Consider the following 22,354-nt stretch of genomic DNA (forward strand, 5'->3'; position numbering starts at 1 on the left):
GGAGGTTAGGGTTGGTGGGGGGCGGGAGGCATGGTACGTGGGCAAAGGGAGTGTCTTCCCCATGGAGGAAGGGGAGGATGGAGTAGGAAGTAAGGGAAAGAACAACGTGTGAGCTCAGATCTGGAAGGAAAGCAGGAGGAGGGGAGTGGTTGGGGGGGTGGCTGGCTGCACAGGGATGGAGTCAGAAGGAAGCAACTTGCTCAGTCTGGTGGATGGAGGATCCAAGTGGCAGAACCAAGTAGGGGCTGGAGGGGAGAAGAAGCTGATGGATGCAGGAACTGACAGCCTGAGCTGCTTCTGCCCTGCACCGCACCCCCACCCTGACCCCCAGGTTCCTCCCAGGCCCCAGGGTTCCAAACCAGGCCTTGATTCAGCCTTTTATTCTATTTGTCAATCAAATCTTTCATCCATGATAGTCAGGTTGGGGGCCCCTCCTGGGCAGCCCCATGAACATCTTACAAAACCATTCCCTGCCCACCCTGGCATGTCTAGCAGGCCCCACCCCCCTGCGTCCCCTCCCCACACGTGCGTGCACACCGTGTTCCTTGCGACCACTCCACCTCTCCTTAGCCCCTGACCCAGGGCCACACTCTCCCTCCAGGGGGTGAGACTAGGAGAGGAGGGGGTCAGCTTTCAGGGGGTGGGGGGCCTTGGCCAGCCCCTCCAGCAGCCCTCTGCAGCATATCCAGTGCCTCCCAAAAGAAATCCTTCTGTGCGGCCATCAAGGGCATCCAGCCCACGATCTCCTTCATCTTCTCCATGCGGTCCTGCAGTGTGGGGCAGTTGTGGATCTGGCTGAGGTACTCCTCACAGGCCCAGGCCACCCCACCAGGGTCCTGGGGTGCTCCAGCCCCCAGGCTGGGCTCAGGGGTCCCCACTGCCTTGCTGGCTGGTAGGTCCCGGTAGGCTGGGTGGTGCTCAATGTCATGGCTGGACAGCATGTAGAGGCACTCTCTGGTGGAGCAGAGAGAGCAGGCACACAAAGGGACCTGGAGGAGAGGAGACTGCGTGGCTGAGCCGGGGCCCCAGGACGGGGTTCCCAGGGATCCCCAGCTGTTGTGTTCCACCCGCTCAGACCAGCCCGGAGCCAGCAACTGAGCTGGCTGGCTGAGCCCCAGGGTTGTGTGAGATCAGAAAGGGCCAGCAGGATCAGCTCAGGGGGAGAGCCAGGAGCCATGGTACACAGCAGGAAAGGGAAGTGGGCAGTGCTGGGAAGTGGGGTCCCTGGGTGCCGATGGGAGCCCCAGCTCCAGTCCCCTGGGCTCGATGAATCCGGCCCTCCCCAGCTGCCCTCTCACCGGAGCCTGGGCTCTGACCTTGATGTGGAGCTTGACGAAGGAGGCGCTGCCCTTAGGCCAGCCGGGGAGGCGGCCCCCGGCCCCGCAGCCACAGCCCAGCAGCTCTTTGCTGAAGTCCGAGCCCTGGCTCAGCACCAAGGAGTGGTTGAGGCCACACCACAGGGCGATGGGGCGCTGCAGATAACGTACCTGAGGGCACAGGACGGGGTCCCTAAGTGGGGAACGCCGAGGGACTAGGGGTGCAGCTTGAAGAAGGGTGACAGAAGAGCTCAGGGCAGAGTCTGGGGAAATGAGGGGAGGGCGGAGATGGGCCCGAGAACACCCTTCCATCCCCCAGCAGGCAGCGTGGCTCCTCCTTGGTTCTCGGTTCTCGCGAAGCCCCAGTCTGAGCACAGAAGCGCTAGCACAGCTGTTGCTTCCTCCTCTCGGCTCCCTGGAAAACAGGCTTCCTGCCCAAGGCCAGGGCCTGCTGTCTGCATCCTAGTCTCACCCCAGGCCTGCGCCTGGCCAGTCTCTCATGCTGCCTTCCAGCCTCGAGGGGGAAAAAAGAGCCTCTCTCTCTGTCCCCGTGCCATTCCAGGAAGGACCTGCCTTCCACGGATTCCTTCCTTCCATCTAGCATTTTCAGTCTGTCATATCATTACCTTTCAAAATGGCCACGCTGTTCTGGAAAAACACTTCCACCCGACTCCTGCTGCTTCTGACCTCTGTCTTTTAGGCAGCAAGACTGGCTATACAATCAGTCTGAGGTGGGCCTCTTGTTCTTTCCACAGCCAGTCTCACCTGAACCTTCTGTGATCTGACTTCTCTCCCTACTATGCTATGATTTCTCTCCTAAGGCACTGTACCTCCCAGCAGGCAAATCCCAGGGCCTCTCCTGCACACTTGCTCCTGAGACTGTGAGCGCTTTAACTGTGATGACGTAGATATATAATTTATGGCCATTATAGGAAAGTTTATAGGAAAAATTATAAAATATTGTCAAGCAAAAATTCACTTAAAAATCACTGGAAGAAGCCCCAGCACCTTCTATTAACCTCTTGCTGGGCATTCTTCCTCAGTGTTGCCTCTATAAATATACACACACGAGCTGTATATTTTTAAACAAAAATGGGATTGTGCTGTGTAAATCATTTCTTGATTTTTTTTCCCCCTTAAAAGTATGGGAACTTCCCTGGTGGTCCGGTGGCTAAGACTCCGCACTCCCAATGCAGGGGTCCAGGTTGGATCCCTGGTCAGGGAGCTAGATCCCACGTGCCGCAACTAAAGATCCTCCATGCTGCAGTGAAGACCAAAAGATCCTGCAGTTTGCAACTAAGACCTGATGCAGTTATATATAGATATATATATATATGCCATATATATCCATGTGTGTACACACACACACACACACACACACACACACACACACACACGGCATAACTGGGACTTCCCTGGCAGTCCAGTGGTTAAGATTCTGTGCGTCCACTGCAGAGGGCATGGGTCTAATCCCTGGTCAGGTCAGAGCCTGCATAACCTATGCTGTGCATGCATGCTCGGCTGTGTCCAACACATTTGTGACCCCATGGACTGTAGCCCACCAGCTCCTCTGTCCATGGGATTTTTCAGGCAAGAATACTGGAGTGGGTTGCCATTTCCTCCTCCAGAGGATCTTCCCAACCCAGGAATGGAAACTGCACTGCAGACGGATTCTTTACCACTGAGGCACCTGAGAAGTCCGCATAATGTGTCCAGCACCCCCTGCCAAAAAAAAGACACAACCATCTTTCCACCTCAGGGAGTATATTCCTACGTCATCACTGTCACTATTAACCACCGCCTCCCGGGTGAAACTTTCTATACCCATGAGATGTGGCATTTGAGGGTGTGTCTGAGAGAAGTTTCAGTCCCTCTGCCAACAATGGCGGCTACCACCCAGCTTTACTCCCCTTATCTCTACTTTTGTCATTTCAACTTTGTTCCAACTTGGAATCCAGCTATACATTTCTATTTCAGTGTTTTAATCTCACGGCAAAAAAAAAAAAAAAAAAGGCTAAATTCACTTTCTCCGCCAAAACCAGCATCCCTCTCCAAATGACGTGTTTACTTGTGATGCTGCCTATTGCCGGGGCCAAGTATGTCCTACCCTGCTGTCCTCATGTGTAATTACTTTCCAGAGGCTGTTCATTTTCTTTGAAAACACCTCATATCTCCATTCCTCTCTGTTCCTGCTTCCACTGTGCCAGCCCTAACCCCTTGTCTCAAGTCCAAGTGTCCCTCAGCAGCCTCTGGGCGGCCTCTTGCTGTGCCCTCCGGCCAGGTGATCCAGTCTCAATCATCCAAGGGGGTGGTCTCCTGCTCCAGAACCCAAAACTGCTCTTTCCCAAAGCAACACTTCTGTAGGGCTTCCCTCGTGACTCAGACGGTAAAGAATCTGCCTGCAATGCAGGAGACCCAGGTTTGATCCCTGAGTCAGGAAGATCCCCTGGAGAAGGGAATGGCTACTTACTGCAGTATTCTTGCCTGGAGAATTCCATGGACAGAAGAGCCTGGCAGGCTACAGTTTATAGGGTCGCAAAAAGTCAGACACGACCGAGCGACTAACACAATACCACCTTAATACCACCTTGTAGCTACTGAATTCCAAAACACACTCTGCTCTAGTCAGGCCAGTCTTTCCACCTTTCCAGGGATGCGCAAGCTGTGTCCTCACCCCCGTTACACAGGATGCCTTGCCCGGTACCCACCCAAATCCTCTCTAACCCACTGAGATGCTCACATCTTGGCTCCTCGAGTTACTTCAGCCCACCCAGGTCTCCTCATGTCACTAAACTACTGCCCTCACAGCACGAGCCACACAAAATTCACCTCATGGTGCCAACCTGGTTGAGACACGCAACAGTAGCACAAGCATTACAAACTGGTTGGCTTAACTTCCTAGGGATTAGAGAGTGGATTCTGGGACTTCCCTGGTGGTCCAGTGCCCAAGACTCCGCGCTCCCCAATGCAGGGGGCCTGGGTTTGATCCCTGGTCAGGGAATTAGATCCCACGTGCTGCGATTAAAAGATCCCACATGCTGCAACTAAGACCCAGCACAGGCAAATAAACAAAATACAGTATTTTTTAAAGAAGTGGATTCTATGGAAATTAGAGGCATGGAAAGATCCAGGGGTCAGGGAATTAGAGAAAGTGGGGGCAGGATGAGTAGCTGGGAAGCATCCTCACCTGTGTGGGTTCCCCTCTGTCCATTTTGTCCCCTGTTCCCAGCTGCCCATATCTGTTATTTCCCTGCATAAAGATTCGGCCAAATTCATCCACCAGGCCAAGGTGATTGTAGCCAAGAGCACAGAATAGAATCTACGACATAAGGCAGAAAGGAAAAGTGAGTGTTCAGTGGTCTTTGGAGGAACTCTGAGTTCCAGAGTCTCCCCGCTGCTGACCTGCCCTACCCAGCTGATCGCTTCCAGTTGTGCCTTCCACGTCACCCCTCTCCCAGGCCCCCTTTCCGTCCCTGATCAGTCATTTGATTCCTGCTCATAGTTCAGACCTTCAGTGCCTTGCAGGCCCCTAAGCCCCGCCCCCCGCCCCTGCCCTCCCGAGGATCCTACCTTGGCAGGCAGTGAGAGTGCAAGCGGCATCTGCTGGTCCAGAGGGTCAAAGGCGTGAAGGGTCCCAAAGAGATCACGATACACCCCTGGGGTGTGCACCTCAAAATACACTCCCCCCTGGTCTGGGGGGTCGGGAGCCCTCAGCTCAGCAGCTTTGGGCACCCATGTCCCAGGGATCGGGCCCTACCTGGGATGAAAAGTGCAAGTTCTGGGGAGTCTCACACCCACTAGAAATGCACCAGCTATGATGTCTGGGAACTTAAACACCTGTTTTGGCTAGGATGCCCTATGGATCCCCTGCTGAGCTGGAATAAGGATAAGGGAGGGCTCTGTATCTGGAAGGTCTGTCCAAGGCTGGGGTCTGGAGAAGCAGGAAGATAGTTGTCTTTCTTACCTGTGATGTAGAGAGTACTGCTCTGGTTGGAAGCCATGCAGGCCACACGCAGGTGAGGAAGGCAACGGGACACCTTTCTCAGGGCCAGCTGAACCGTGTAGGAGCGTGGTTGATCCAGCTGGGTCTCATTCACGACCAAAGAGTAGATCTTTCCTTCCTCTGGGGGAAGGGGCAGGGAGGCAGACAACTGTGTGGGGGAGGGGACCCTCCAATAGCCACATTAACTTCTTTTTAAATAAAAATGTTATTTATTTGTTGATGCCATGCTATGCGGCATGCCGGATGGTTCCTGGACCAGGGATCCAACCTGGACCTGCCACACCCAAAGTGCCGAATCCTAACCACTAGGCCACCAGGGAACTCCCAATCACATTAACTTCTCAAGAGACTCCTTAAGCCCTAACAAGACAAAACATTTACTGCCCTAGAGTGGGCTGGAGGGAAAAGTGTAGAGAAGAAGCAAGGAGTGGTAATGGTGGGGGGGTGACTTCAAGTTCCCTGGCCTCCAGTCCTCACCACTGAAAATCAACCAGGGGAGTTCTTCAGTGTGAGGGACAAGTGGGGAGAAAACCTAGCAGGTGGATTTGGTGGAATCTAATTTGATTCCTGGCTGGGAAGAATGATGTCTGGGGATTCACGGCCCTGCCTAGCATTAAGAAGTCCAGAAGTGGGGGGGGGGGGGGGAACGTTCCCGGGTGGTCCAGTGGTTAGGGCTCTGTGATTCCACTGCAGGGTACCCAGGTTCAACATCACAAGTTGCAAGGCATGGCCAAAAAAAAAAAAGAAGTCCAGAAGGTCTCAGGTCTGGGGGCTTGGGAGTGTGGTCAAATCTAGGGAACACTGAGAAAAAAGCCAGGGGTAGCTCAGGTATAAAGTACAGTGCCTGGTGGAGGTTGGGATGATTAGAATTTTAAAAATCAGTGCAGGGACTTTCCTGGTGGTTCAGTGGTCAAGATTCCACCTTCCAATGCAAGGGGTGTGGGTTCAATCCTGAGTTGGGGGTACTAAGATCCCACAAGCATGGGGTGTGGCCAAAAATAAATAAAGTAGTGGAGTTCCCTGGTGGTCCAGTGGTTAGGACCCGGCGTTTTCACTGCCATGGCCCCAGGTTCATTCCCTGATTGGGGAACTAAGATCCCACATGCCGTAAGTAAGTAAGTGTTAGTTGCTCAGTCGTGCCTGACTCTTTGTGACCCCCATGGACTGCAGCCCACCAGGCTCCTCTGTTCATGGGATTTTCCAGGCAAGGATACTGGAGTGGGTTGCCATTTCTTTCTCCAGGGGATCTTCCCAACCCAGGGATCGAACCCAGGTCTCCTGCATTGCAGGCAGATTCTTTACCAACTAACTACAAGGGAAGCCTCCCCGCATGCCATGCGGAGTACCAAAAAAATAAATAAAAAGAAATCAGGCGTTCACTAGAACAGTGGTTTCCAAACCATTTTTTGCAGCAGGGCCCTTTATTCCTATGACACGTTACCCAGAATCCTAGACTAGCAGAGAGATAAAAGCAGAGATACTTGGTTTGACACCAGGACGAGGTGCCCCTCTCCCCCCAACCTCCTACCACGGGTCCTGAAGACTGTAGGAAAACAATATGTAAACCAGTTGCTTTAAGCCTCACCTGTGAGGAGCAGCAGGGCCCGCTGCGTCTCCTGACCAACCAGCACAATCTGCTTGAAGCTCATGGAGTGGTGGAAGGTCATCTTGAAGACCCGCTGCCCGCTGGACTGCAGATAGACCTCGACACAGTCGCAGGCCCGGCTGCTGGTCGTGCCCACCACTCCTGGCTGCTCCCGAGTGGCCAACACATAGAGGTATTTGCGGTACACTGTGTCACATCTCGGGTCTGAGGCAAACTATAGGAAAAGACAACAGTGGAATAAGACGAAGGTGTCCGGGATCTAGAACCTTGCAGTGGGATGAGGCCCGGGGCGGCTGGATCCGGGGGTAGGCAATGAGGTCCTTGGGTGTGGGGCTGGGAAATGCGGACTTGGCTTCAGGTTCCTGGTATAGGAGGGCGCTGTCCTGAGGATGCCAGCTCGAGATTGGTGTGGCCCTGGGTTCCCGGAGGAAAGGTGGGGTCTCGGCTGTCGGGGTCCTATTACTCACGTCCTTGGCTCCACGACACAATACAACATAGCGGCAGGCCCGCTTCCACTGGATCTGACCAAGGGTGGAGGAGACGAGGGCATTTTTGAGGAAGAAGAGGGTCCCCGCGTAGTCAAGAATGAAGACGTGGTCCTTGGTGGGCAGGAAGCGGCGGTAGCCATGGGCTAGCTGGGGAGCTACACTCTTGCTGAGACAGCGGCGGCGGCCCCCAAATGCCTGGAAATACAGGCCCTTTGTGTCTGGAGAAGACAGACAGAAGGAAATTTAAAGGCTCAGGAAGGCACAAGGGAGATGAATCAGAGCTTGGGCAAGCTAGGTTTCTCAATGGATAGGTGTTTAGCTCCTCCCCATCCCCATGCCTGGGGAACGACCCCTTCCAAAGGGCCTGTGCAATGCTCAGAAGATACCTGAAATTATGCCCCATGTCTGAACTAAAATTCTCTGCCTGACCTCAGCCCAGGGCCATACACTTGCTGCTAAGTGAGCACTTCTTTGGTCCAGACTTGCATTAGGGTGAAGACATCAAAGGACTTACAAGAATTCATAGAAAAGTAGAAAGAGGAGTGAAAAGGAATGACTGGGAAAAGCCGGTAGCCCTCCCTTGTCCCTAGCTCTGGATGTGCTATCTGGATCTCCCTTCACTCTGGTGTGTGAGATGAAGTTATTGGATTGGAGATTAGAGCATATTTCTCAACCTGGGGGTGATTTTTGTCCCTCAGCAGACATTGGCTGTCACAGCTGGGGGAGGTGCTATTGGTATTTAGTGGGTAGAGATGAGGGAAATTGCTAAACATCCCACAAATGCAGAGGATAGCCCCCTCACCCGACTTCAAAGAATTATTTGTCCCCAAGTTCTATTAGGGACCAGGTTGAGAAATCCTGGTTTAGAGGAGGGAAAACTCCAGGTATTGGGAGAGGAGGATGTTTCAAGGCAAAATGTGGAAGTGTTTGAATGTGGGGGGCAACTTGGCAGGGATGCTAGAAGGAGTAGGGACTCTGGGTGACATCTGAGAGCAGCTCTAGAGACTTGGAGTAAGACCTTGCTGGAGTGTGTTTCAATCTAACAAGTTTCTTCCAGAGAAAGGGGTCCTGGAAGGTTGGCTGGGAATACTAAGGTCATCAAACAAGTTTATGGGGCAGGAGGGACCCCAGGATAAGGTAGGACAGAGGCAGAGAGAACTAGAGGTTGGGGGGGAAGGTGTACAGTTCAGAATGGCAGCTCTCTTCCAGGGTCGGACTCCAGAACCCTGCTCTCGAAGGCGAGGACTGAGCCGGTGACAGATGCGTCTCCACACGCCCTCAGCGTCGCAAACTTGGTGGAAGTAGTGGCAGGTCTGGCCGAGAGCGACCACATCTCTGACTGGGAGGAATGAGACGATGTGCTCCACCTGGGGGGGCGGGCAGGACAGGGAAAGCAGGGGTCAGGGGGCACCCCCCTACCCCGCCCAGCCATCCTGCCCCGGGGTTCCTTTATTCTTAGCACCAACCCCCCACCCCCAAGGACTCACCAGCTCTGGGGGGAACAGTTGCACAGAAACAGGGTTTCCTCTCCCCTTCTCTTCACCGCCAGGTTCTGAAGGGCCACATGAAGGGCAGCTCCGCTTTACCTGCCCAAGGAGAAGGGGGCGCACATGACGGGCATGCCCCTCTTTCTCCCGTCTCTTACTTATTAACTGCTGTTTTGGGGGGCCCATTGCTCTGACTCCCAGCTCTGTGCTGTCCGAGCCTGCCATCTTTTTCCTCTGGGTCTGTGGGTTACCCCTCCCTGTCTGCCTGACTCCTTGTCCAACTCCTCCCCTGACCTCTGGCTGCCATCTTGCTGCCCCCCACCTTGCCTCGCCGCCCTCCCCCCTCACCCTGAGCCCCTCCTCCCGTCTGCACAGCCCGGTCAATTTTTGCAGCTTCCGGCTCCGGCTTCTCCTCACCATCCTGACTGCCCCCTCCCTGCGCCTGCCCTCATCTCTCCGGGCCCCTTGGCCCCCCGTACTCAGCTCCCTGGCCCCCGTCCCTGCTGCCTTCCCCACACCATGTCCCCTGCCTGGGCTTGGGGGACTTTCTGGGGCCCTTTGGCCTGCTAGGCTCCTCCCCTATGGAGTCTGGGGCAGACAAACCTCTCTCTGTGACCTCACCACCCAGCCACTGTGACCTATTTTTCCCCAAGCTTGCCTGGGATTTTCTCTCTCAGCTCCTTGGTTCTAGCTCAGTTCTGGCCACCCAGGGGCTCATGGGATATGCATTGGACAGGAGAAGGAAAGTGTGAGCTACTGGTAGATGAGGCCTTTCCTTTCAGGGAGTAGGAGGAGGCTTTTCCACTTGATGCCCTTTTAGCAAGAGAAGCACTGGTGAATTCTTCATATCTCAGCAGGTCAGAGCTGCCAGGGGATTTGTAGCTCAGGGATATAAACTCAATTTGAAAGGCAAGGGGGAAAGGTGACCCTGCTAATTAGACCATTTATCTCATGACAGCATGTATGAGATGACAGTGAGCACAGCTGAGCAGAAACACTACTCTTCTCATGAAGAACACATCCAAAAGCAGACTGGGACAGTAACATGGTTGCATGCATGAAGGGCAACCTATTAAGGTGGAAGAAAGAGATAGATTTACTCTGAAAGCTTAGGATATCTCCCAGAGTCTAAGCTATTAACTTAGTCTTATGGGGAGAGGGGGATGACGTGGATGAGAAGCAGCAGGAGCTGGGGCTGCATCTGTCCATGTGGGTGACAGAAGATCTGCACTGATACATCCAAGGAGTGGCTGGCTGTCCCAGCAACACTGAAGAATTCAGGCCTGGACAACCAGCCCTCAGCTGCACAGTATTATAGACTCATTCGTTTTCTGTGTTAGTTAGTAGACTGTCAACCATCCAATCCAACTCCCTTACTTAGGGGGACCAGTAAACACCTAGACTGACACACATAGGATGGAATTCTAACAATTCAATAAATGTCTCGGAATGTCAACATCTGAGTTGTGACTTATGGGAGAGATTCTTCAGCTACTTGTGGCTAGGCATCTGTTAACCAGTTAAGTGGATTATACTAGGTCCTTATGCCACCTAACAGGATGTTAAGATCTCTCAGCAGACCGAACAAGTATAGGCAGCTTCCTCTTGCATCTGGGTCCTCTTTATCCACTCCGTTTCACCTTGGAAGCCAAAGAAGAGGGTGCAAACAGAAAAAAAAAAAAGCCCAACGCAAAAGCTGATGCAGGGAGAAGCCTGGCTTCTAGTGCGAGCTGTCAGTAACTTGTTTTCTCTTGACAGCTCATCAACTTCCCTCCGCTTGTTTCCTCATTTGTAAAACGGAGGACTTCTACGTGAGGGTGGTCCCTTCTAGATTAATCCCGCAGGTTTGATCATCACAATTTCTAACCAGCCAGGCGCCCTCCTTTGGGCAGCGGGATAGCCCGGCGTATTTTCGAGGCTTTCCGGGTCTTCCTTAACCCTTCCTCCAGGAGTTGAGCTGGGCATCTTCAGACCCTAGGAAGCCACTGGTCGGCTCGGACTCCAGATTGTCTGGGGGCCCTCAGCCTTCGCAGCGGGAGTGGCATCCACTATCCCTTCTGCGGTAACGACCCCTCGGTACACTGGCCTCAGGCATCACCATGCCTCCCGCTCCCCCTAGTCCCCACGGTCCTCAAAGCTCTGAGCTCGCTTGCTCAAAAGTCCTACATGCACACATTAACTTCAGTCCTTGCAACCGCTTGCAGCCGGCCCAGCGCGCTGCGCTTGCATTCTTTTATCTCAGTCTCAAAAAGTTGTAGTTCACCCGCCTCCTCCTTAGCGAAGGGGGGCCGCCTTCTCGCCCATACTATTGGTTGGTAGAGCCGTCCCTCAGAGAAGAGGCCGGGCCAGGTTCCCTTGGGAGGATCTAATTGGCCTTCTTGACAGTCACTCGCCTGTGTCTGGCTTGCGATTGGTTTTCGTTGGACGAAGCTCAGGATTTGCTTTTCTCTGCCTCCATCCCCGCAGAGTGGAGCCCTGGGCGTCTCCGCCTCCTGATTGGACCTGATTGGCTCCATCCCCGCTCCTGAGATTTGTGATTGGGTGCGGCTGCGCGGGGCGGGCCGGCCTGGAACCTCGGCCGTTGGCGAGCGCTCTAATCTCGTCCCCCCTCCCTTCTTCTCGCCTCACTCAGTGCAGGAGTCTCCACCCCTCCCGGCGGTTCTGATTAGCCACTTCCGACGCGCCTCGGGGTCCCGATTGGCCCGCCGGGTCCCTGAGCCCGCTCCCTCCCCCCGGGAAGCGACTACGGCGGCTCCGAGGAGGGGGAGGGGCAAGGAGGGACGGCCGGTCGCCGTCAGTCAGGCAGCGGGAGCCGCCGGGAGCGGATGGCGGCGGCGGTGGCGGCCCCACTCGCCGCCGGGGGTGAGGAGGCGGCGGCCACGACCTCCGTCCCAGGGTCTCCAGGTCTGCCCGGGAGCCGCAGTGCAGAGCGGGCCCTAGAGGAGGCCGTGGCCACCGGGACCCTGAACCTGTCTAACCGGCGTTTGAAGCACTTCCCCCGGGGCGCGGCTCGCAGCTACGACCTGTCAGACATCACCCAGGCTGGTGAGTGTGCAACCAGGCCCAGAGCCCGGCTGGGACCCTCGTTTGCATAGCCCCGCCCCTTGCTTGTTTCTCCCGGGACCCGGGCGTCTGGCCCGCCCCATCACCTGGCCATCGGAGTTCTGGATTCTGTGGATTTGCATAAGTCCGCTACCAGCCCCCTCCCCACTTTAAGAACTATTAGACGATGAGCCCTTTTCTCGTTTGCCTGTAACACCTAGAGTCCCTGGCCGAGCGTCGTGAGAGCCCCCCTCTCTCCGCCCTCTGCTGCTCTTTATTTGCATATCTGCGCACCTGTAGAATGGTCCCGCCCCTCACCTGGTTGGCTTATTTGCGTGATCTCTTCAACCTCAGTTCTGATCATTCCATACAGCAGCCCCCGAAAGCCCACCCCCCACCATGACTCCTTTCTCTTTCCTCACTTCGTTTCCAACTCTTTCCCCTGTTCCACCGAGATAGGAGCAGCCCCAGGCCCCCGCTTCCCATAGATTTGCCCCTGACAACCCCAAGTTTGTGTCCTTCTCTTGGTAGTCCCGCCCCCTAAGGCTGCTGCCTCTCTCCACTCTTCACCCAGCCAGCCTGTGGAAAAGAAGCAAATCTCCCACCTCCCCCATCTCTTTTCTCCGCGAGTTCTTCCTCCCATTATTCTGACCCCTTTATCTGAGACTCCTCCTCCTTCTTGCGTGTGTGAGGTCACTGTGCAGCCTGTGATCTCATAGACACCCCAGAATTCCCATTTCAGTTTCTGCTTTTCCCCAGGGGCGAGGGACTTTAGGCAGTTGCTGAAAGGAAGGAAATCTTTTGAGACGGTCCCCACTGCCCTTCCCACTCCCCCACCCCTAGGATCCCGCTATCATGCGCCCCCTACCCTGGTGTCTGTTGATGGTAGGGTGTAGGGGACTCCACTGTGACAGGTGAGTCAGGCCTCAGCTGCTCAGAAGGCCAACGTTGACCTTGGGCTGGCAGCTGGGGGGGTGGGGATTGGGAGAGGGGCGGAGGATCGCATTCCCAAAGCCCCACCCCAGCGGAGCCCAGGGTGGGACTTGGGGCTGGATGAGAGTGACCCCTGATGACACTCCCCTGGGACTGCATTCCCCACCTAGCAGGTGCCTGCTCACCTGCAAACAGCCTAGTCCTTCCTCAGCTGTCTGGAGAGAACCAGTTGAAACCACTCTGCTTGTCTTGGGTTGCTAGGTAAACTCACTGGCCGGCTCTGCGGTGAGTGAGTTCAGGGAACCCAGGAGCCATTCCCGTCCTTCTCAGTCTCCCCCAGCCGCCTAACCCCCCAGCTCCAGATTGACCTCAGCAGCTGTGTGACACTCGCCGTCTGTTCCCTTTCCCCTCCCCCTTGCTTGTTTTTTGACAAAGACCAAATGTTATTCTTTACTTCCTTAGGGCTCTGTCTGTGAGAGTGGACTCCTGGGGAAAACTCCCGAGAACTCCGGGGCCCCTCCCAGCTCCCACCCCCTCCCGCCTCCTCCCCAGCATTCCGGCTCAGGGTGCAGCCCAGCTCAGGGTGCAGCCTGTTCTCCTGGGACAGCCCCAGCTTCCTGTGAACCCCTCTCTGCCCTGCTCTCCACATAGGAACCCTCAGTCCTTTCAGGGCCCAGGTTCTAGGCCAGGTGGGTCTCATCCCGAGCTCTCTTCTCTGGCCCCTCTCCCCACGCAGGGTGCCTGTAGCTTGGGGTGGAAAAGAGGAAGTGACAGGAAGCCACTCAGTGTTGCCCATACCCTGATCTCCACATCTCCTTGCCCTTCAGTCCTGACAGATAAAGGCTTCCAGCACTGCCGCCCCAATCATGTGGAAGCTCTCCTCCTGTTTCCCCAGCTCTTTCTGAACCAGCGTGTTCCTTGCACATGCTGTCCCATGGCCCAGGTCCCTGATGTCCCTTGGACTTGTTCCTGGGGCCCTGATAGCAGGATGAATCCTGAGGTGGGGGAAGGGCTGCGCTCGCAAAAGAGAAGTGCAGCTCGATCTCTCACAGACCACATCCTGTGCCTCCTAGGCCCTGCCTCCTCCAGCCCTGCTCCCTTCCGCCCTGAGCTTTTGCCCCCTGTGCGCCCCATCAGAACTTGCTCCCCACCCCTTCTCCCACAGGCCCCTGCAGTGCATACAAGAGAAAGCAGGCAGGTGGAGGGGGCGGGGCTGGAGGATGCGCCTGGCCCTCCCAGCCTCTCCAGAACCGTCTTCTCCTGGATCAGGTCTTTCTGTGCACAGCAGGGCTGGGAGCAGTGGGGGCTCCTGGGGCGTCCAGCTGTCACCCACCCCGGTAAACACAGGGCCCACCAGAGACAGAAGCCGACAGATTGCCTCTGCTTCATTTCCTGTCACAAGACTCACCTCCTTGGGGGATAACCCCAGCTTCCCCTCCCCTCGGCTTTTGCTTGCCCTTCCCTGGAGAGGGCCCTCTAAGAAGCTCACCCAAGCACCGTGGCCTGGGACTTCCCGCAGCAGGCCCTGGGCCCCTCCCAGTACGGGCTGAGCAGAGGAAGCAGAAACCCGGCTGCGGAGGTCTGAGCAGCGAGTGCCTCCAGCCTGGCGGGAACCCTGCCTCAGTGTAGGAAGCCACTGGTTGAGATAAAAGGATGGCAGTAGGCTCTCCCCTCCTTTCCACCCTCTCCACGCCTTGCCCAGGCCCAAGACACAGGCGCTGGTCTGAAGTCCAGGTAAAAGTGAGAGAGGACATAGAGGCCGGCTCTTGGGAGTGGAAGAGGGTAGGAAGGAGGCCAGTCCCTGCCTGGGACTCCAGCTCCCACCTCTGGCTTGGTCCACTTGTCTTTCCCTCAGGTCCTCGGGAATCTGTAACTTCATGGACCTGGCTCGCTGATCCCAGGGGCTGGTGAAAAACTGTAGGTCAGCATCAGGTCTCTAGACTAGGCTCTAATGACCCCTGGTTTTTCCCCTAGGTTGAAAATAGGTTGAGGGTGGGAGACAGAGCCCTGAGGAGGGAGGAGCCTCCTTGGCCATCTCCCTCAAGGGTGGTTCATAGTCTTACCTTGAGTCTCCCAGCCCATCACCTTGCTAGTTCCTTTGGAGCATCAGCTTTCTCCTATGACCTTTGCCTTCCACCTCCTCAGGCATCACAGGACAACGGGAGCCACAGGAATGAGAGAATCTAACCACCCTTGTAGAATAGCCCTGTGTGTGTCTGAAGACGGTGTTTGTGGCTTGCCCTCCCCCCACCCCCCAGTCTAGGCTTCTCCAGCCCAGTCTTGCCTCTGCCTTTCTGGTTATACCTGGAGTGTGCTCCAGGTTACAAAGTCTTTCTTCTTAAACTCTAGGGAGTCCAGAGATAGGTCTGATTCTTTAGGTCCGCTGGGGAGGTAGAAGGCTGGGCAACTGGCTCCGGGGAATCCAGGACCGGGCCTTTGCAAGCTCGCCCCGACACTTGTTTCCCCTAGACCTGTCCCGGAACCGGTTCCCCGAGGTGCCAGAGGCGGCGTGCCAGCTGGTGTCCCTGGAGGGCCTGAGCCTGTACCACAATTGTCTGAGATGCCTGAACCCAGCCTTGGGGAATCTCACTGCTCTCACCTACCTCAACCTCAGGTAGGGAGGCAGGGCCACAGGAGGGTAGGGGGTTGTCCTTCTCAGCCCCAAGTACCAGTGCATGGCACCCTGAGGGACCCTCCCCGTGACCCAGAAAGTAGGGCAACACGGGAGAGTTCCTGCCTGGAGGGGGAGCCCACTGCCTTTCTCCTTCCTGCAGCCGAAACCAGCTGTCGTCGCTGCCGCCCTACATCTGCCAGCTGCCCCTGCGAGTGCTCATCGTCAGCAACAACAAACTGGGGGCCCTGCCTCCCGACATCAGTGCCCTGGGGAGCCTGCGCCAGCTCGTGAGGATGAGGAGCAGGGAGACTGGGGGGATGGCTGAGCCAGGCACTAGGGACTTTTGGCGGGAGGGCCGGGAAAGGCGGGATGCGCCCTAGGGGAAGGCATGAGACTAAAGGAAGTAGCCTGGTCCAGGAGGCAGTTTCTGGTGCTCCTTGCCCACGTCTCTCCTTATTCCAGGACGTGAGCAGCAATGAGCTGCAGGCGCTCCCCGCAGAGCTGTGCAGCCTCCCCACCCTGCGGGACCTCAACGTTCGGAGGAACCAGCTCAGCACCCTGCCTGACGGTGAGGGAGAGGAAGACTTAGAGGGTGTCGGGGTGTGTGTGTGTGTATGTATCTACCTTGAACAATGGTGCCTTAGTCACCCAGGGTTTTGCCATGCATGAAATGCATTGTAAATTATTTTCCTTGCTCTTGACCAGCACCCCTCTGAAGCCGGCAAGGCAGGGTTTATTAGCTGTCCTTGACAGATGTGGGGAAAGGTACAGGAAGGGCAGGAGGTGACTGTGTCAGCAGGTACCCTGTAGAATTTCATGGTCAGAAAGGGCCTTCGAAGCCACCCAGTGTCACCACTTAGTGCAGATGAAGCTCTCAAAACCTTAGTCTGGTGAGGCCCCGTGCTGCCTCCCCAGAGATTCTGAACCAGTGCGCTGGAGCCCAAGCAAGCCCATTTTAATGAGCTAATTGTGATGCACCTTGACACTTGATAGCCTCTGCTCCAAAACAGGCACACCTTCCTTTATTCACTTAGCTGTGTGTGTGTGTTTCCTGTGTTTTAGGTGGGGACTAGGTAGATGTGAGTGATGTCACTCAGTTCTGGGGCCAGCTCTGAAGATTTAAGGGCTTAATGGGGAGAGACAAGCGGAGGGAGGTGCTAGGATAGGAAACTCAAAGCCGTAGAAGCTGGAGGGAGCCATGGCTCTGCTGGGGACCCTGGGGAAGACCTCGGCCCTGAGGCACAGGAGGAGCTGACCTTTGAAGGAGAGTTCCCTATCCTTCTGCAGCCGAGGCAGAAGTACCCCTATGTGTAGAGCATAGAGGTCCAGCATGGAATGGTTAGGAAGGTAAGCCAGGACTGGTGGAAAGGACCGCGGCCACGCTACCCGTGTTTTTGAAGAGCAGGCGAGGGGAGTCAGGTGGCTACCTGTTTCTCTGGGCTCCTCACATCCTTCTTCTAAGACGGTAGGGGTACATAAGAATTTGATCAGGGCTCCCTCTGGGCCATAAGAGACCCCAGCAAAATGCCCTGGGGAAACAGAGGAAGGAGCAATAAATTCCAGCCTAGTGTCTGGAAAGATTTCAGAGAAGTGACACCTGAGCTGAACCTGGAAAGATGCATGGACAGAAAATGGGGTTCTCCTAGCTGAGCAGACAGCATGTAGAGAGGCCAGAGCCAAGGGGCTGGAGGGTGGTCCGATGTGGTGTGACGGTGGGAAGCGAGGTGGGAAATGTGGGCGGAGCCAGATCATGAACTCCTTAACCAGGGAATGCTGCTTGACCAGAGAGCAGTGATTTTTATTCTCATCCTGTGTCTCGGCTCATCACTAATCCAGGGGACCTCTCTGAGAAGTGGAGAAGGGTACCATTCTCCTGCGGGTGGGCCAGGGCTTGACTAGTAGAGCACCTGGGGGTTGCAGCCCTCGCTTGCCTGTGCCTTTGTGCAGGGCACCGCCCGCTCACCTGCAGCAGCCCTGGCTGCAAGTCCTGGAAGGCTTTTGAGCAACAAGGTGTCACAGTTTGATCTGAGCCCTGTGATGGACACTTGAGGAGGAGGAAGTGGCAGTGGGGTGGAGTGGGCAGGGAGGAGAAACGGATGGGCAGCAGCTGAAGTCAGTTTGAGTGAGCAGAGGAGCAGGGCGGTGGTTCCTGGGGAGCGCCCTCCGCCCACCAGGGCAGAGGGGGCTGCTGGAGAGGTGACATGCCAGCCAGAGCAGGGGGCAGAGGAAGTGAGCACAAGGCCCCGCCCCTGAGCATGCGTCTGACTTCTCCCTCACCCACCCCCAGAGCTGGGGGACCTTCCTCTTGTCCGCCTGGATTTCTCCTGTAACCGTGTCTCCCGCATCCCGGTCTCCTTCTGCCGCCTCAGGCACCTGCAGGTCATTCTGTTGGACAGCAACCCCCTGCAGAGCCCTCCTGCCCAGGTGAGTTGGGAGCAGGGCTGGGCGGTAGGGGTAGGAGGGGGCACAGGGCTGGCTGAGAGTGGGCAGGAGTTGGGGGTGTGGGTCCCTATGGTAGCCAAGCAGGATCTCGGGGTCCCCCCTTCCCCTCACTATGCGTCTCCACACCCAGATCTGCCTGAAGGGAAAACTTCACATTTTCAAGTATTTGTCGACAGAGGCTGGGCGGCGCGGTGGGTCTGCACTGGGGGACCTTGCCCCTTCCCGCCCCCCAAGTTTCAGCCCCTGGTAAGTTCCATGTGGGAAGGAAAGAAGCCCCTGGATACTTAAACCCCTCCCCAGCACCAGGGACCCCATGGTTTCCGGAGGGTGGATGAGAGGGTGGCCGCCTAGAACGGGGCTGACCAGCTCTCCCTGGCTGGTTCCAGCCCCGCCGAGGACTTGTTTCCAGGACGTCGGTATGATGGCGGGCTGGACTCGGGCTTCCACAGCGTTGACAGTGGCAGCAAGAGGTGGTCTGGAAATGAGGTAAGGGCCTCCTTCCCATGGGACCACAGGGGATCTCGGCCCCAGGGAGAACCTCTGAGCTAGGACCCTTCGTCTTCTGCCTCGAAAGCTCAGAGTGATGAGGGTGGCTGGAGCCGTCTTCTTCAGTCCCTCATCCAAGTGCCTCAGGGAAGGGCTGGTTCACCATGGGCCCCGGACTCTGGAGGGTCTATCTCCCGTCTCTGCCTTTCTGCATTTCCAGTCAACGGATGAGTTCTCCGAGTTGTCGTTCCGGATCTCAGAGCTGGCCCGGGAGCCTCGGGGGCCCAGAGAACGAAGGGAGGATGGCTCTGGTGAGCAGCGGGGACATGGGCTCCGGGCTGGGGGTGTGGACGAGGCCCTCAGCGCCCCGCTCCGCTCTCTGACATGCCCTGCTCTCTCTAGCTGACGGAGACCCTGAGCAGGTCGACTTCATCGACAGCCACGTGCCTGGGGAGGATGAGGAGCGAGGTACCGGCGAGGTGAGGGGCTGCCGCATCCCGTGTCCATCTACCATGAGAGGGCCGGAGGGAGCGAGCCAGTGCAGGCTCGGGGGACCCCCTCAGCCCCTCTGCTGTTCTGTCTTCAGGAGCCGCGGCCACCAGAGTCGAGCCCTGTGGCAGGAGACGGGGAGAGGGCACCAAGCAGCAGGTACACGCGGAGCCCCCCGAGGCGGCACCCCCTCCCTTCACGCGTGTCTCCTCTCCCCCACCCAGCTCTGCCTCTCGTCCCTTGCCCGCAGGCGGGAGGAGCCGGCAGGGGAGGAGCGGCGGCGCCCGGACACCTTGCAGCTGTGGCAGGAGCGCGAGCGGCGGCAGCAGCAGCAGCAGAGTGCAGTGTGGGGGGCCCCCAGGAAGGACAGGTGCGCGCAGGGGAGCCCCCACGAGCTTCTCTGTCTCTTGGGGTTGGCGGAGCTGGGCACTGCTGACGCCACGTCTCCTTCCTTTTCTAGTTTCCTGAAGCTGGGGGTCAGGGCTGCTGGTGGGGGTCCTGCTGCCTCGTCCACTCAGGCTGCCTTCAAGTATGTGTCCTGGACTCCACGTCCCTCAGTCCCCGCCCTGCGTGCACACCCTTGCCCCGGCCACCCCTCTGACTCCCCTCTGTGTCTCCACAGCGGCACGTCCAGATCCAATACCACCCAGCTGGGAGCATCAGGGGGGCAGGGAGCCCCCACTCCCACCCCCGCCCCTGCCTCCACCTCCCAGGAGCCCCCGCTTCCATCTGGACCAGGTGGGAGAGGAGCTTTGGGTGGAGGATGGGGGCCTGTGTAGGTGGCGGGGGGCGGGTTGAGGCCTGGCAGCCTGACGGAGGGGTAGGACACTGAGGTGGTGTTTCTCTGCCCCGTCCCTGTCCCCTGGCCCTGGCCCCCAGCGACCGCACCTGCTCCCCGGCCGCTCAGCTCCATTCAGAGACCAAACAGCTTCCTCTTCCGTTCTTCCTCTCAGAGCAGCTCAGGTGGGTCTTGCCCCCTCCCCAGTACTAACCCAGTACTAATCCAGCACTAAGCCCCGGGCTGGGGTCATCCCTTGTGGCCTAGAAGTTCTCTGGTCAATTGTCCCTTTGTGTGGAAAATCCCACAAGCACAGAGGCAGGAGATGTGGGTGCCAGACACTGCAACCCGGCTACAAAGTCCATGGTGGGCGGTGGAGACAGCCCCACATCCCCCTTTTCTCCAGGCCCTTCCTCACCAGACACTGTCTTGAGACCTCGGCGATCCCCCCAGCTTTTGGACGAAAAGGAGGTGATGGCTCAGCTGCGCCAGGTATGAGAGGTGGGACTCGTGTGGGTGGAGCCTGGGTTCCGCGTGGGCCCAAGCTTCCTGGCTTCCCTCAGCCTCCTCCTTGCCCAGCCTGGTACTTCCTCTGGGGACGCTGACCTCTCCCCCTCCTTCCCATCTCCCAGGTGCTTGAGTCCCAGCTGCAGCGGCCGCTGCCCGATGACCTGGCCGAGGCTCTGGCCAACGGGGTCATCCTCTGTCAGCTGGCCAACCAGCTGCGGCCCCGCTCCGTGCCCTTCATTCACGTGCCCTCACCTGCTGTGGTCAGTTGGGGCCCAGGGCAGGAAGTAGGGGTTTGGGCAGGAACCCCTGGGGCCTCTTTCTTACTCCCTCTTTCCTTTCTTACCCACCCTCAGCCAAAACTCAGTGCCCTCAAGTCTCGGAAGAACGTAGAGAGTTTCTTAGAAGCCTGTCGAAAAATGGGGGTACCTGAGGTATGGGGATGTGCTCTCGGGCGCAGGGCTGGTCTCTCCTATAAAGGGTACAGTTTGTCCTGGGCTCAGCGGGGCCCTCTGCATGGATGCTCACGGGGGTCTCTGCTCCCCAGAAGGAAGCACAGCCACCAGCCTGTGTGTCCCCCCGCATGCCTCCCTTCCCGCACTCTGCATGTTGGCGTGGCTCTGGCCCTGCATGTGAGGGCAGGGGTGGGAAGGATGGTCTTGCTGCTGCTATTGACGTGTGTCCTTTGTCTTGTCCATCTGTCCTACTCTCCCTTCCCAGGCTGACCTGTGCTCGCCCTCAGATCTCCTCCAGGGCACCGCCCAGGGGCTGCGGACCACCCTGGAGGCTGTGACGCGGGTGGGGGGCAGGGCGCCCCCGCCCCCCTGGCCCCCCTCGGGTCTGGGCGGCTTCATCCTCTTCTACGTGGTCCTTATGCTGCTGCTCTGTGTCGTCTACACTCGGCTCCTGGGCTCCTAGGACCTGCAGTCACCCCTCCCCCGCCCCTTGCCCTCTTTCTATTTATGACTCCTGTGCAACCCCCTCCCCACCAGTGGTGCCTTCAGCCCCTACCAAAGACACTAGTGAACCGCACCCCTCATACACACTGACTTCAGAGGCCCCACTCTGGCACCCCCAGACCCTGGGCCCCCAGCCTCTGGTCCCCTCCTGTAGCCCCTCCCCCTGCCCCGCCCCTTGCGTGCTGATGGTGCCTTCAAGTCCTCCCTGCTTCCCCAGAGGGTGGAGCTTAACCTTCCTCCTTGCACCCCCCCCCACCCCGCCCCACCCCCCACTGCTATAGGGGGCTAAATTATCTATATTTTGTAGAGAGAACTCTATATTTGTAGGGGATGCAGGGGCCCAGGTAGGGGCCCTGTCTCTTGTATAAATTGTACAGATCGCGGCCGCCTGTGTGTGTGTGTGTGTTTGTGTGTGTGTGCGCGTCTGCTCCTGCTGTGCTGGGCCCAGCCCAGCTGTGTCCCCGGGGCTCTATGTGCCAGCCCGCCTACTCCAGCATTTTCCTCTGAAAGTGGCAGGTCTGTCCTCCCCTCTAAGCCTCGGCCCGCTGTGTCATCTCCCTTCTGTTACCCTCTGGCAGCTTCCTTGCATCTCAGTGGTCCCCAAGCCATGTCCAGGGTGCACTTGACCTTTGCCTGCTACATCCCGTCAGCCCCCTTGGTCCAGGCTCCTTTAGGGTGTCTCCTACCCCACGGCCAAGAGGAGGAGGTGACAAGGGGAACTTAACCCGGGCCCCTTCCCCCCAGGAGTCCCTGTGCCAGCCCCACCACATCCTGGAGGAGGAGGGGGCCCCGGGAAGGGGCCTCCCCTACATCGCTGCTGTCATCCATGCACTGCTGGAACGGCCTTAGGGTTGAGGTCGGGGTGCAGAGGCCCAACCCGGCGGGGGCCCCAGGAACCGAAGACAGCGGCGTCTGGGCTCCGCTCTCTAGCGAGGACTGGTGAGGGCGGCCTCGGGCCTGGCCCTATGCCTCGGGCACCTCTGCCCGGGAGGTTGGAAGCAGGCCGGCCCAGCAAGGCGCGCAGCCGCCTCTGGGTGCGGCCAAGGGTGGAAGACGGGGAGCTGGATGATGTTGTGTCAAGTGCAATAAAGAGAAGCCGGAAGCCCTCTAGGTCACCCCTCAGATGTGTGTGTGTGTGCGCGCGCGAACAAGAGCAGGGCACGGGTGCCCCCTCCCCACGTCCACATCAGGGTGGCCTCCACGT

The 22,354-nt window shown here is 57.5% G+C and overlaps 2 protein-coding genes across 3 annotated transcripts; one reads left to right on the forward strand and one right to left on the reverse strand.

Moving 5' to 3' along the window:
- Positions 1-553: 553 nt before the first annotated feature.
- Positions 554-9,335, reverse strand: FBXO24 (F-box protein 24). Its single transcript, XM_043454748.1, has 10 exons — positions 9,249-9,335; positions 8,901-8,999; positions 8,597-8,780; positions 7,393-7,631; positions 6,905-7,139; positions 5,281-5,439; positions 4,887-5,008; positions 4,504-4,635; positions 1,317-1,487; positions 554-989 (listed from the first exon to the last, which is right to left on the reverse strand). Exons 1-10 carry the CDS (start codon positions 9,318-9,320, stop codon positions 627-629), a joined length of 1,776 nt encoding a protein of 591 aa, XP_043310683.1. The 5' UTR covers positions 9,321-9,335; the 3' UTR covers positions 554-626.
- Positions 9,336-11,204: 1,869 nt separating this feature from the next.
- Positions 11,205-22,260, forward strand: LRCH4 (leucine rich repeats and calponin homology domain containing 4). Of its 2 annotated transcripts, none has more exons than XM_043454735.1 (18): positions 11,205-11,945; positions 15,345-15,489; positions 15,650-15,776; positions 15,952-16,057; positions 17,777-17,913; positions 18,062-18,177; positions 18,318-18,417; positions 18,638-18,728; positions 18,820-18,896; positions 19,004-19,065; positions 19,157-19,276; positions 19,367-19,435; positions 19,529-19,644; positions 19,786-19,869; positions 20,091-20,176; positions 20,317-20,454; positions 20,548-20,625; positions 21,895-22,260. In XM_043454735.1, exons 1-18 carry the CDS (start codon positions 11,726-11,728, stop codon positions 21,997-21,999), a joined length of 1,977 nt encoding a protein of 658 aa, XP_043310670.1. In that variant the 5' UTR covers positions 11,205-11,725; the 3' UTR covers positions 22,000-22,260. The 2 variants fall into 2 exon arrangements, with proteins under 2 accessions (XP_043310670.1, XP_043310669.1); XM_043454734.1 differs by lacking the exon at positions 21,895-22,260 and adding an exon at positions 20,912-21,531.
- The last annotated feature ends 94 nt before the right edge of the window (positions 22,261-22,354 follow it).

Source organism: Cervus canadensis, chromosome 32, assembly GCF_019320065.1.
Source record: "Cervus canadensis isolate Bull #8, Minnesota chromosome 32, ASM1932006v1, whole genome shotgun sequence".
NCBI classification, from domain to species: domain Eukaryota; kingdom Metazoa; phylum Chordata; class Mammalia; order Artiodactyla; family Cervidae; genus Cervus; species Cervus canadensis.

What these genes read in the sequence shown, in the direction of transcription:
- FBXO24 (XM_043454748.1), bottom strand. Translation starts at nt 9,320, where the DNA reads ATGGTGAGGAGAAGCCGGAGCCGGAAGCTGCAAAAATTGACCGGGCTG. An exon ending in CAGTACTCTCTACATCACAG is followed by an intron (nt 5,009 to 5,280) that starts GTAAGAAAGACA and finishes CCGACCCCCCAG; the next exon opens with ACCAGGGGGGAGTGTATTTT. An exon ending in ACAGAGGGGAACCCACACAG is followed by an intron (nt 1,488 to 4,503) that starts GTGAGGATGCTT and finishes CTGTGCCCTCAG; the next exon opens with GTACGTTATCTGCAGCGCCC.
- LRCH4 (XM_043454734.1), top strand. Translation starts at nt 11,726, where the DNA reads ATGGCGGCGGCGGTGGCGGCCCCACTCGCCGCCGGGGGTGAGGAGGCG. An exon ending in TGCAGAGCCCTCCTGCCCAG is followed by an intron (nt 17,914 to 18,061) that starts GTGAGTTGGGAG and finishes CTCCACACCCAG; the next exon opens with ATCTGCCTGAAGGGAAAACT. An exon ending in TGATGGCTCAGCTGCGCCAG is followed by an intron (nt 20,177 to 20,316) that starts GTATGAGAGGTG and finishes CCCATCTCCCAG; the next exon opens with GTGCTTGAGTCCCAGCTGCA.